General features: G+C 56.5%; 1 protein-coding gene across 1 annotated transcript in view; it reads left to right on the top strand.

Annotated features, from left to right (window-relative positions):
• Window positions 1–13811, top strand: part of COL13A1 (collagen type XIII alpha 1 chain) — an 89878-nt gene that overhangs the window by 21889 nt on the left and 54178 nt on the right. The window contains exons 6-12 of the mRNA XM_060406855.1: window positions 436–471; window positions 1261–1287; window positions 1897–1923; window positions 5411–5437; window positions 6238–6264; window positions 9281–9346; window positions 13088–13195. Of these exons, the coding sequence (XP_060262838.1) occupies window positions 436–471; window positions 1261–1287; window positions 1897–1923; window positions 5411–5437; window positions 6238–6264; window positions 9281–9346; window positions 13088–13195 (318 nt within the window). The remainder of the gene's footprint in view (window positions 1–435; window positions 472–1260; window positions 1288–1896; window positions 1924–5410; window positions 5438–6237; window positions 6265–9280; window positions 9347–13087; window positions 13196–13811) is intronic.

Below are 13811 nucleotides of genomic sequence, written 5' to 3' on the forward strand. Positions count from 1 at the left end.
TGATATCCAAACCATCCTTAGATAGGTGGCCATGAGCACTAACTGTGTGAATGAAGAGGACTTGGACAATCACAGTCAAGGAGTTCAGTGTGCTGTATGCTGAGTCCCCAGCATCCTTGCTGTCCACCCTGTTCCCACGTAGGGGTTCAGAGCATCCAGGCGGGCAAAGAGGAGCTCAGAGAGCTACTTCCCAGAAAGACCCGAAGGGCTGAACACCTGCGTTCCCCTTTCCCACCCCCAGTTCCTGGAGGAGATCTCTTATGATGGTCCATGCCCATCTTTCCCGATCCTGCCTCCCAGGCTGCATCTCCCAGGGACAATCACAGCAGAATGGGAGGGAAACCGTGGACCCTCTGGGAGCCCAGGTGAACCAGGGACTAAGGTTTGGCTTCCTCACCTCCTCACGCATCCTCACTCTTCTCCCACTCTTTTCAGGGTCAGCCGGGCACCCGAGGTTTTCCAGGATTTCCGGTAAGTGGAGAGGACTGGTGAGTTGTGTCTGCGGAGACCGCTGGTCCTGGCTGGGTGATGAACTTCAGGCAGGGCTGGCCCTCAAGCTGCCTGTGCGCTTCTAAACCCCCGTCAGCAAGGACCTCTTCCCGCTGGCTTTCATAGAACGCCACCAAGGAGAGTAGCCTGGTGCTCGACTCACAGTGCAGAAAAGGACAGGGACATCAACATGGAACTAGAGGCGTGGCAGGCCAGACAGGCTGCAAGGTCACAGCCATGAAGCCTGGCTGGCCCGTGGACTCTGGGGAAGATGATGCCTCTCGGGGAAGCCACCTCCAACCTGGCTTTGAGGGTTAGTCCGCTTGGGGTGTGGGGCCGTCGGCTGGCCATCTGAATGTCTGGGGAGCCCCTCCTAAGGCCTAAGACAGACTCTGAGAGCAGGATAGGAGGCAGGCCTTTCCTGCAGGCCTCGGGACTGGCTGGCCCTGCTATCCAGGAACACACCATCCACTCTCCTCTGGGGTGAGAAGGATTTTGGTACCAAGGTGACTGCCGCCTGTCAGGTGCCAGGCATGGGGCAGGTGGCATTTCATTCACTCCTCACAAAAACCCCATGTGGGAGATTATTTTATTCCCATTTTAGAATGGGAAGCCAAGGCTTACCTGTTTCATAACAGCCAGCGGTGAAGCAGAGACATGAACCCTACCTTGTTAGAGTCCAGAGCCTGTGTCCTTAGCCACCCCCAGGCTGCCTGTCTGCCAGAACGCCTGTGATGCTCAGTCTTCACATCTGGCCTGTTTATCTTTCAGGGTCCCATTGGGCTCGACGGCAAACCGGTGAGTGGCCCCTTTCACTCTGTGGGCTCCTCCCCCTCGCTTAGTCCAGATCACTAACCTGGGGTCTTTTAGTCCTTCTCGAGACCCTGACTCCTTAGAAGGTGCTTTAGATATAAATGAATGTCCTTGGGGTGTACAGTCATTGCCAATGAGAAGGGGAGGAGGGGCCATTAGAATGAGTTGCCCCAACCCGCATGGGTACAAGTCCACGGCCAAACTGTGCCCTCAGCATCTGGAGCAACAGCCATCCTAGAATTTGCTGATTCCAGGCCTCCTGAAGGAGCTGGAAAGGAGTGAGGTGGGGAGAGAAGAGGGCTGGAGAGCTCAACCTGCTATTCTGAAAGGAGCCCGGGCTCTAGCTCACACCCTCGCCCCCCGAACCCCTACCCCACCACCTCAGGGTGCCTCCTGTGTTCTCCTTGGGGTCTCCCATCCTGGTTGAGCCCCCACATATGCCCAAGTCCATGGGGAGGCTGCTGCCCGTCCAGAGCACCTCTCTGTTCATTTCAACCCTCTTGACATGGCCGCAGACACAGATGTTCATGAGAAGGGCAGCTGCCGGGAAGGGGCTCCTGGTTGCAAACAGCTCACTTGCTCTTCTCCTTCCAGGGCCGGCCAGGACCAAAGGGGGAGATGGTAAGACCAGCTCACCCTAACCCTAAGCCTTCTCTCAAGGGTGGGGAGTGAGGGGGGTCAGACTGGCCCTCCTAGGCTAACAAACCCTACCCAGCCGAGGGAGTGTCTGCCCCAGGGTCACTCCCCAGCTGGGTTTCACGCATCCCACTTACTCGGCACAAGGAGGAGAGGGGGGCAGGGGGCTTCTCCACCTGAGGAATGAGGAAAGAGAGGTCCAGAGAGTGTCACAGAACTGGCAGCTAGTGTCCCCAAACCATCGCTCATGCTCAGCACTCACACTGGGAGCGAGGCGTGTCCATCCAGCTCTACGTCCTGAGCCTGATTTTCTTTTTTTAAAAAATAATTTTATTTGTTTATTTTTGGCTGTGCTGAGTCTTGGTTGCTGAGCAGGCTTTTCTCTAGTTGTGGCGAGCTGGGACTACTCTCTAGTTGCAGGGTGCAGGCTTCTCCATGCAGTGGCTTCTCTTGTTGCCCAGTGTGGGCTCTAGGGCTCACGGGCTTCTGCACTTGCTGCGTGTGAGCTCAGTAGTTCCAGCTCTTGGGCTCTAGAGCACAGGCTTAATAGTTGTAGCGCATGGGCTTAGTTGCTCCACAGCACGTGAGATCCTCCAGGATCAGGGATCAAACCCGTGTCTCCTGCGTGGGCAGGCAGATTCTTTACCGCTGATCCACCAGGGAAGCCCTGAGCCTGACATTCTAGTGTTCCCTGCTCCAGGCTTCCCAGGGCTCCAGGCGCTCCTGCCCCAGCCAGGCAGACAGCAGACCTGGGGAAACACACCACTGTCCCCACCTTCCTCCTGCTCCTTCCCACCTTCTGCAGAGCCTTAACACAGTCCATGCAACCCCAGAAGTAATAGTGATGGTCATCAGCTGGGCACTAATCCTCATAATAACAGCTCATCGTCCTCCACTCTGTAGAAGGGGAGATAGAGGCTCAGGGTGGTTGAGTATAGTGCTCAAGACTACGCAGCTTGTAAGTAACAGAATGGGATTGAGACCCACATGGTAGGGTCTTACCCTCCACCACGCCTCCTTTCGCTGCCAGGGCCCTTTGTTTAGAAAGAAAAGGACCCTTTTAAGGGGCTCCTCCTCCTGCCCTCCCTCTGCCCCACCCCAGTTAACTACCCATGAATCTTACCCATCTGTTCTGGAGTCAGAACAAATTTGAGTGGGGATGGGGGGCAGGGGGGAGGGGAGGCCATCCCTTCCACCATGAACCCACATCGGTGTGATAGATTCCCCCATCTGCCTCATGGTCATCCATCAAAATCCAACAGGCCACAGAGCCATTAGGCTCCTGTCTGGCTTGGCACAGGGACCCCAAGCTATTAATTCCACATGCCATCTAGTGTCATCATCTTGGCCTGCTTATCAGCTGTCCGTCTCCCACTCTCCCCGCTTCCCGGATGGTTTACCATCTGTCAGGCGTCCAACTTGAGGGCTGGGGCTTACCCCGCCCTGCCCCGCTTAACCCCCCTGTCAAAAGGGGGTCACCTCTGCCCCACCCACCTCCCAGTAGCCCCGAGAACCTGATGTAAGGTGTAGACAGGATCAGGGTCCCAGTGGTGTAAAGGAGAACCAGGACTCCAAATTCACGTCTTGTCCCACCATTCACAGGGCTGTTGTAAGGTGGGAGGGGTTAATTCACATCAAGCATTTCAAACAATGCCTGGCCCAGAGGAAACACCACCAGAGGCACACTGCCCTGACCCCAACCTGTCCTAAAGGGGCAGCCTCAAGAGCTCGTTGGTGCCAGGTGTTGCTGGACCTTGAAATACTTAAACTCGAAACTCAGATTTTTGTTGTACTCTCCATGCTCTTCAGTATTGGCATTTAATTGAAATAAAAGTGTGTGGGTTCAGCAGAATATCCCCGGGGACTGTGATTGTCCCATGGGCCACCGTTTGGGATGTCCAGGCTCAATCTTCCATGTCTCTGCAGTCCCAAACCTTCGGGTAATTTTGCTGGGTCCCTGGACCTCCCTCTCCCATCATACTCCTCTCTCTGTCCCCAGGGAAGGTGGCCTAGTCCCCTGCAGTTCAGTCCCCTGCCAGATGCATCATAGTCTGTTGAACTTGATACTAAACACTTGGTCAACCGCATGGGCTGGGATGACACATGGTTTGTCCCAAAGACCACTTGTCCCTTCCCACAACCTCCTGGGAATCTCCCAGTTTGGTAATTGGCCCAGTTAGCAAGTCAGGGACAAAAGGAGGCCTTTCATCCACCCAGATGAATCTGTCCATGGGGATCCTGAGGTCTCCAAGCCCTACAGAGACTGGCCTGGCAGACGGGCCCTCACAGGCCCTCAGGATGGTGGCTGGAAGGGACCTCAGAGCCCCAGGGGTTGAGGCACTGCCTGTAACTCCTGCCAAGTTTGGAAGCCCTGCCCCCTGGGGTTCCAACTCAGTGTAGAGCATGCAGCAGAGTGGATGCAGCTGGACCTTCACGGTCCCAGTGCTGCCACTGCTCACTGAGCCACAGGGCCTTGTCTCCATCACCTCATCTAGGAGAATGAGCGACGCCAGCCCCTTCCTCTTGGGCCAGCGTGGGCGTGAGCTCAGCATGTCCCAAAGCCTGCCCCCAAGGGGGTCCTCAAAACAAGGGGCGCCTTCCATCTCCCTCTCCACTCCACACCAGCCAAGCGTGAGGCCTCCTCAGCCCCGGCCTCAGGTCAGGCCCCTGAGAGAGCCATCTGGACGCTGCATCCCCTTCAGAGAACTGGGGTCCACCCTGAACCCAGACTCCTTTCTCAGCCCTGCGAGCTTTTGACCAGAACCCCTGGAGGGGAGCTCTGAGGCCCTTACGTTCCTCTAAGGAACCCAGAACACAGAGAAGAAATTCCTGCTTCATCTCTTTGGCCAAAATTTCCTCCAAAATTCCTGATGTCTGGAACACTGCCCCAGGTCCCGTGTCCCCAGAAGCCCTTCTGGCTCAGTGGGTTTAATGCTGAGGCTGTGGACGGTAGGAGTTAGAATGTGCTTTCGGTTCTGAGAGGAAATGGCCTGAGAGTGCAGGGCGCCTGGCAGTAGCAGAGCCCTGTCCCGCACGTCCATGCAGCCTCCGCTGTGGCCAGCCCACAAGATGCTGGCAGGTGCAGGGATAAATGAAAGATGATACCTGCTCTTCATCATAGTCAAGTGCGGGGAGCAGGGCACACCTAGTCATGTCTGCCGTTGGATGAAGATGCTGGGCCACAACAGCTGGACTGTCTCGGGCACAGGAAGACCAGACATGGGTGGCTAAGCCTGGCCTTCGGGACTCAGGCCTTCCAAAAGTTTCTTGCACGATCCCATGCAGGCCTGCATGACTGGTTCTGCATGTCTTCTTTGTTCCACTCACCTGTGGGTGTTTCTGTCCCTCAGGGTCTGGCGGGTCCCTGGGGACAGCCGGTTGGTATCTCACCCCAGGGCTTTCCAACAGAGAGGCTTCAGGCCCTGAGTCCTGAGCCTCGGTTTCTGACTCTCTGATTTCCATCTCTTTGTAGGGACCTCAAGGACAAAAGGGAGAAAAGGTAAGCCGATGGGGGTTTTCTAGAACTTTCATCTCAAGAAGCAGTCTTTTAACAGGTAGAAAGGGTAATTTTCAAACTTCAGTTTTTATCAACAGAAGCAGGGAATCCACTGTGGCACTCAGTATATGAGAGAGAAGGGAGGCTGCCCTGAGTGGGGGTCTTTTCTTGAGGGAAGAGGACAGCCTGGATCCTGGCCCTTCTCAGCCTCTTTCTCTACGCACTCCACCTGCCACCCCCATAGTATTTCCTGACCACCTCCCATGAGCCTCTAAGATTTCAGGGGGTCTGTTTTGTAAAATCCTGGCTTGGCCCTCTTCCCAGCCTTCTAGGTGCTCTGTCTCCTTGAGTTTCTGATGGGGGCTCTACTGGGCTTGCCCCCAGATGAATGGTGCAGGGACCTGGCACCTCAGCTCAAAGAAGGCATGTCTGAGGGCTCCGTGGCCCTTGCCTCGGTGTCCACTATTCACATCCAGGGACTCCTGTTTAGGGCCCAGGCAGAGGATGGACCTTTCCGGAAGATACTCCCAGCCAGGCCTGGAGCACAAGCCCTGACTCCACTGTTACAGCCCATGATGTAAGGTGGCAGAGTCCTGCCCTTGGCTCCGTGGGGCCACATGCAGGCAGGCCCTGGGGGTTTCTTCCCCGCTGCCAAGCAGGCATGAGGGAGGGAATCAGACAGAGCCTGGAGGCGGGTGGTGTGTGTGCGTGTGTGTGGTGTGTCCCCGGGTCCTGAGGTTGCCCCCCAGGGTCCACCTCCCAACAAGTGTCTAACACCGCCTCTCCTTCCCTCTCTTCCCCAGGGTCAGTGTGGCGAGTACCCACACCGGGTAAGTGAACCCCAAAAACTGATCCATCCCTGGGGCACAGCCCCCAACTTAGCCTCCTCTTCCCTACAGTGCTTGGGGCCGGGGGCACACAGACCCTCTGCACTCAGCAGACAGAGCAGCACCATGATGGGGGCAGGACGATGGCCAGCCCCCAGGGTTGTGCCTGGTGATCAGCGTGTGTGTTTGTGCAGAGCTATGTGTCTCTGTGTATCTACCCCCATGCTGGCTGGGCCTGGGAGCCGCCAGCATGCGTGTATCTGGAGCTCCAAGTGCCTGGCTGTGCGCTCCTCTGCAAGTGGCCTTCAACATAAGGCTGTGCAACTTGTGTGGGTCTGGGTCTGGCTCCCTACCCGGCGTTTCTGTGTGTCTGTCTGTCTGGCCGGCTGCCCGGTTGTCTGCCTGCCCTGGCCAAATCACAGGGACTTTTGGGTTAGTCATTGTTTCGGATGACCCAGACCTGCGTGCTGGGAGATAGTTGGAAGCTGACTATCAGTGCAAGAGTGAAGTCTTTGTTTTGCCTCTAAGAGTCAAGGCAGCCCCTCCAAGTGGGGTGGGGCTTTCAGGGCTAGTGTCCTGCTCTTCCCCACCCCCGATCCAGTTCCTCCATTCCCTTGCTGCACACCAGGATACGGAGCCCAAAGCCTGCTGTAGTCCTGTTGAGGGCCCTCAGATGTGTGCACTAACGTTGAGAGCCACTCTCGGGGACGGGGCTGAGGAGGGGCAGTGGGGAGTGAAGGTGCAAGAGCCCCAGTGAGCTGGGACACCCCTCATTTTATGGATTGCCCTCGCCGCTCTCAGTCCCAGGCAGTGGGGACAGGGATGACAGGCATCTTTAGGTGTCCATCCCCCTGTTGCGGTCTGCCTTGTGCCCCCCAATACACACAGTGTGGCCACCCTGGCCATCCACCCCTGCCAGGCAGGGCACTTGAGAGAGTGGAGAGAAAGACAAGAGAGACTCGGAGTCAACCAACCTGGCTCCAAAAGGCCCCGGGAGGGCCTTGCTAGGTGCTGACCTCTGGTTCCCAGGCCAGAGAGAGGCCGGGGGCAGGGTGCAGCCTTGAATGTGAGTGGCTGGGGTAGGGGTGAGGCCAAGGCTGAGTAGGGGGCGCAGGCAGGCCGGCGGCAGTGCAGGCAGAGCCAGCCTGTCGGCGGCATGTGCTCCAGGGAGTCAGGGGCCCTGGTGTTCCGGCCAGCCTGATCCCGATACAATAATAGAAGGTCAGCTGTGTTTATTTGAAACGATGGGCTCACAGGATTGTTATGTTACCCGAAAAAAGACAGCATCCCCCAGCAGCAAAGACAACACAACTGTAGCCGCTTTGACAGTGTGTCATTAGCTCTAAGCATGGGGCAGGGAGAAGGGAGGGATTCTGCCCTTGAGCCCAACCCAGGAAGAGGGAGCCAGCAGGGATGGAAGGCTCCAGCACTTGGCCACAGGCTGCAGAGAAACCCAGGGTTATGACTGCACCAGGGTGGGTAACAAGTCAGGCTGGGTAAGAGTGGAGTTGGGGATCCAGCTGATGGGCAGGGCAAGGCAGCTGGCGCCTTCCATTCATCTGGAAGTGGGTAGGAAAGCAGGGTGTTTCTCGGGTAGGGGGGCTGTTGCCTTTCTGAAGGGTCTGCAGGCCTGAGGTGGGTCGCAGTTCTCCCAGCCCACGAGATACATGATCCAGGTGGTCTGGGCCTCTGTGCCAGCCTGCAGCATCCCCAGGGAAAGAGGGGGAGCCCGGGTGGACAGTGGGTGTCTGGGGTGCCCTGGGAGCGGGAGCTGGTATCTGAGCCTGGCACTCACTCTCCCCGTTGCCCTGTCTTCCCCTAACCCCTACCCCTTACCCCACCCCAGGAGCACCTAAGTGGCTCTCTAGCAGCTCTGCGCTCCAACCAGATAATTACTCTGAAGGTTTGTAGGTTCTGAAAGGTCTCTGGGCCCCTCTGGTGAGAGGCTCCATGGACACAGAGCCCAACGTTGCACATCCCCAGGCCCCAGTGGGAAGGCTGGGGCTCCTCACGAAGCAGCTACCCATGAAGGTGGCAATGACCCAGAAAGGCCATGACTGGGCTCCCAGGTTTCTGGCTGGGTGCGTCCTCAGCCCAAGCAGCCCTTGCTTCTTAATGCTCCTCCCAGCCACCTTGTGTGAGCTACAGTGCTTTCAGAAATAAGAGGTGGATTATATGCCCTCTGTTTTCACATGGGTTCTAACCTCTTCCTAAAGCTGTGGGGTGCTCAACTCCCCTGGATAGAAAGACTGGAAGCAGCCAGAATTTCCAGAAATGAAAATTGCGTTAGCTAACGTGATTGCCTCTCCTCGCCTCAGCCCCCCAAAAAGTGGTTGAACATGCCAGCGACGCCTTTGTCCAGCCTCGATGCTCCAAGCCCCCGGCTGAGGCCTCAGTAGCTCTGAGCTGGTGCTCCCACTGGTCACACCCTCCTCCCGCTCAGCCCCCGGGAGCCGGGCTCGCCTCTGCCCTTGACCATCTTCCCCAGATTCGCTGACACCAGCCCTTCTCGCCCAGCCGAAAAAAGAACCCAGGGGTGGCCGCCCACCAGCCTGGCTTCAAGTACCAATTTAGGCTGATCCTGCGGCTCCCAAGTCAGAGCCTCAGAGTCTGTTCCCCTAGCCCGGCAGCCTCTGTCCACGACCAGAGACCCGAGGGCCTGGCAGTGCAACGTTGGGCAGTGTGTCAGGAGGGCTCTGCGGCCTGGCTTGGCCATGGAGGGCAGGCCTGGCCGGGGCGCCCCCTCCCCACTGGGGAGTGCTGCTGCCGACACCCCGAGGGCTTGCCTCCTCCCAGGGATGGGGTGCCTTCCAAGGGCAAGCTCAGAGCTGCACCCACAAGCCTCGAGCGGCCCGTCCACGCCCTCCCTCCAGTGCCTCAAGCCCGCTAATCTCTCTTCTCTCTTCCTCTCCTCCCTCCCTCTCGGCCACCCTGCCTTCCTGGTGGACTTTCGACCCTCCTGAACACCTGCGATCTTTGGCTTCTACCCTCTGGCCTTCCAACTCATCTTTCTCCTCAGCTGCTGCCTCTCCTCAATTCAGTGCGGCTGGCTCCACCCCCAGTCATTAAAAGGCGGACCTTCCAGGTAGACACCTCCCTTGGCCAGGCCACACGGGGCTTCCCAGGGGCTGGCGAGTCTCTGGGCCCTGACGAACCAGCTGAGGCTGCGACAGTGAAAGCTGCTCAGTCATGTCTGACTCTTTGCGACCTCATGGACTATAGCCCACCAGGCTCCTCTGCCCATGGGATTTCCCAGGCAAGAATACTAGAGTGGGTGGCCATTCCCTTCTCCAGGGGATCTTCCTGACCCAGGGGTCAAACCTGGGTCTCCTGCATTACAGGCAGATTCCTTACCATCTGAGCCACCAGGGCTGTTGGCAAAAGCAGAATCTCACTGCACTCCCATTGCATTAAACTAGACAAAGAAGGACCTGCAAATGCCGTACACGTGGAGATAGATGCACAACACCCAGGCCCAGAAGCCTCAACCACTATCTCACTGTTACTGCTCACAGCAGCCAGCAAAACAGCCGCCGCTGTGTGCCAGTCACCAGGCTATGCGTTTTACAGCCTGCTTTTGTTTACATTCTCACAATGGTTGTATGAGTTAGGCATGATCATCCTTGTTTCACAGATGAGCAAATCAGGCTCAGAGACGTTAAGTAAGTTACCTGAGGTCACACAGCCAGTAAACTGCAGAGCACCCACATTCTCCAGCTCTTACTAGTTATGCAATTTGGGGCAAGTTACTTAACCTTTCTGTGCCTCTGTTTTCTCATCTATAAAATGAGAACAATAGTGGTTCTTACTGTATAGGGTTCTTGTGTACGCAGAGCACTGGGAATACTTCCTGGCAGGGTTTAAGCTCTGAAATTACACTGAGGCTCAGAGAGCTGAATCTGTGCCCAAGGTGGCACAAACAGCAAGAGGCAGAGCTGGAACTGGCAGTCGGGTCTGCAGACCCCACACCCAGGGCTCTCTCAGTTGGACCTACACCCTTTATATTTAGAAATGCAGATTGCTTAGCATCCAATCACTTGTAACCTGAGTTTGAGAAGCAAGGGAATTCGCAGAGGAAATGTAGCCCACAACCAACAGGTGTAATCATTGTGGGCAACTGCTTCCTTCTTCCTGCCTTACTAAGCCAAGGAGGCTGGGATAGGACCAGATCACAAAGAACAAAGAGCAAGAGAGCACAGACCCAGGGATCCAGGCAGAGGCATTGCAGCTTGATGCCAGGCCAGGAATTCCATGGCTGCCCTCGCACCCCTAGCCTTGCTCACACTGGGGGTCAGAGGTGACCCCCAAGGTCTCAGGAGTGCTGGAAGAGGCAGGGCTCTGAGACGCTCTCTGAAAGCCTGACAGCAGGGCCTGGAGCCAACATCTGGGCTGACTCAGGGGCCCAGGGGCCTGAATGTTCAGGCATCTGATTGAACAAGGCTGAAAAATCACTCCAATTAATGGCTAAAAATACAGAGGGACCCGTGACACGTGTGCTACCCAAGCCTCCATATCCCATTACACCAGCCGAATCCTCGAGAGCCTCCATGTGCTCCAAGTGCTTACCCAACGCCTGGTTATTCAGGGGGCTCACTGGCAGCTCAGAGAAGCACCAGGCCCACCCCACTCTCAGCCACACCTACCCATGTCAGACCCCATTTCAGGAGAGCTGAGTCCTTACTCTCAGAGTGGCCATCTGCCTCGGCCCCCATCACCCACCTCCTGGCCCTAGTTGCACTGACTGTGATGCATTGAGCCCTTGCTGGGCTCCGAGCTCTGTTGTAAGAATTCTACACAGATTATCCCATGTAATCCCACACGGGCCACCATGCAGTGGAACTGGCATCCTCATCGCCACCTCACAGAGGAAGAAACTGAGAGGGGCTGAGGCATGTTACTGCCTCCCTTTTCAAGAACAGGAGGAGGATACACCAGAGCTTTCTGTGATGCCCTGACCTGATTTCTAAAGTAGAGACAGACTAGGGAACCCCTGTCTTTCCTGCTACAGATTCGGCCTTGAGAATAAGGTTTTTATTCTGTTGGCCACCGTGGGACACAAAAAGGCTTGTCCATTTCCAATCAATAAACCAATATTGATTTCACAGGCTCTGTAAGATGCTTAAACATTGGGTTTAACATTAGTTGAAAAAAATGATGTGTTTAGCAGATGGTGTTGAAGGTCATTGCCAAAGTGCAGAAATTTGGATGGTGAACAGTTTTTGCTGGGGGCTTATTTGGAATGAATAGAAAAGTCTAGAGTTCTGGGTTTTGATTCCAGTTCCCCCCAAATTCTCCATGTGACCTTGGTCAGGGTGCCCAACTTCTCTGAGCCTCCGTTTTCTCTTCTGTAAAATAGGACTTGTGACCCATCTCTGCACCTGCCTTCTCCACCATCGACTCTCAAGCCCTTAAGTGGATTCTTAGAGGGTGTGGCAGGATGTAGCTCAGGCCAAGAGTGGCACTGCTGGTGGCCTCTGTCCTAGCATATCCCATTGGAGAGACGGTTCAAGCAGATGCTGCTAAAATCTGAGTTCCCATTCTGAGGTTGTGCACTCCTACTTATGATATGGGGTTTGCAGCAAGCATCATCAGGCCCCTTTTCTATGTACAGTGTTAGAAAGGATTACTGAGATCACACTGAGAAGGGGGGGCTGGCCTGGAGTCTGGCCACCTGGATCTCCTGCATCCCGGCCTGGAGCACTCACACCGGCCAGACTGTTCTACTTGAGTCTGTCTGCAGGGCTGGACCCCTCAGCAAGAGCTGAACCCAGAACCTCCCCAGAGAGGTCGTGGAGAAAGCAACCTAACGACGCTGGTCTGCGTAGATTGAGGATGACACGGGCTGGCCCCCAGCCCCGAGAGCTGGGTCACGTGGACCAGGCTCTCTCCTCCTCCCAAGGGAACACGATCCCACCCCTACCTCCCTGGGCTCTGGGTCCACCCTGGGCACCTGCATGGAGTGGGGTGACAAAGGCTTCAGGATAAGGAAAAAGAATAATAATAGTGACTCCAGAAAGGCACGAAGCACTTTACACCTTCAAAACTCAACCAAACAAAGGGTTGCAAACTCAACTGTCCTCTGAGGTCAGGCACAGATCACGCAAATGACAAAGCTGGCTGCACACAGAATGGTTTGGAAGGGTGGGGCCTGAGGGACCCAGAGAGCCCAGCTGATGGCGGCCCCCGAGCAGTGTGGGTCTAGCTGGCCCAGGCTCCATTTTTTTCAGCAGAAGCTACCAAGGTATATATATGTATTTTTTACATAAAATCTATTGCCCAATTGTTTGGTGAGCTAAACAAAATTCTGTGGCCTCTGACCTAAGGACTCAGTTGATCCTCTGGGCCAGATAATCACAGACGGCAAAACGTGACAAGAGACAAGGAGCAGCTGTTCTCACTTGAAGGCTGGGAGGCCAGGGCGCGGAGGGGGCGGGCCCGCCACATGCAGGGAGAGGTCAAGGCAGGCCCAGGCCGCCGGCCACCTCGGCTGGACCCTGGTCATCTGACTGACCTGGGGACAGGACTTCGGCTGGGCCGGGGGGCACTCACCCGCTCCTCCGCCTCTGCCACTGCAGCAGGGCTGTGCCCTGGGGACCAACAGCTCACGCAGCAGATCTGTCTGGAAGCCTCTCCTCTGGAGGCCTAGTGTCTTGGCCTCCTCCTCACTGCCACCGGCCTCTGCATGCATCACCACCGCACCGTCACATCACGTCACAGCCGCCTCCCCCAGAGCCCACGGCGGGGCCTCACCGTGTGCATGGCACTGGGGTGGGATGGTTCCGCAGCCCAGGGCTCCCTCTCTGACACTTGTTTCCACCAACCTCAGGGTGAACAGGGCCAGGCTGGCATCCAAGGCCCACCAGGGCCACCAGGCCCTCCCGGACCAAGTGGACCTCTGGGGCACCCAGGACTGCCAGGGCCCATGGGGCCACCGGTAAGTACCCCTCCTGCGCTCCACCAGCTCCTCTCCTTCAAGATTCATCCCCTGAGTTCTCTGGAAGTTTGGGAACTGGGTAACCAATGGGACTCTGGGCCCCCACTGAAAGCGCAGAAACACATTGGCAAGGTTGCGGAGCATGGCTGGCCCCATCCCTGAGGGAGCTGCCCATCCCCGTCACGCTCACCGGTTGCTCTCTGGTTCTGAAAACACATAATGGGACCATGTGTTCCACTTCAGCCACTGCCTCCCGGGGGGAAACCATGAGCAGGCCTGCCTCTCCCAGTCTCAGGAGAGAGGAGCTTGGAGGGAAAGTTCCCGGGACCACGCTGATGTCCCCTGCCCGCTGGGCTTAGGAAAACTCAAGTTGGGATGATGTGTCCTAAAGGAGGTAGCAAGGGGGCATCTGATGGCCTAGCATCCCTAACAGACATGCCTTTGCTGGTGTGTGTGGATTTCCCACTCCCAGGCCAATTTCCAACCAAGTTACACACCCAGTTGGGCAAGAGGCCCCTGCCTCAAGCCTGTGGATTGGACCACTGCCAGGAGGGGCCCAGGGGAGCCAACAGACACCCCTCTGGGCAAGACCACACTCAGGCAATAGGTCAGTCCC

Source organism: Ovis aries, chromosome 25 (assembly GCF_016772045.2).
Source record: "Ovis aries strain OAR_USU_Benz2616 breed Rambouillet chromosome 25, ARS-UI_Ramb_v3.0, whole genome shotgun sequence".
Classification (NCBI taxonomy): domain Eukaryota; kingdom Metazoa; phylum Chordata; class Mammalia; order Artiodactyla; family Bovidae; genus Ovis; species Ovis aries.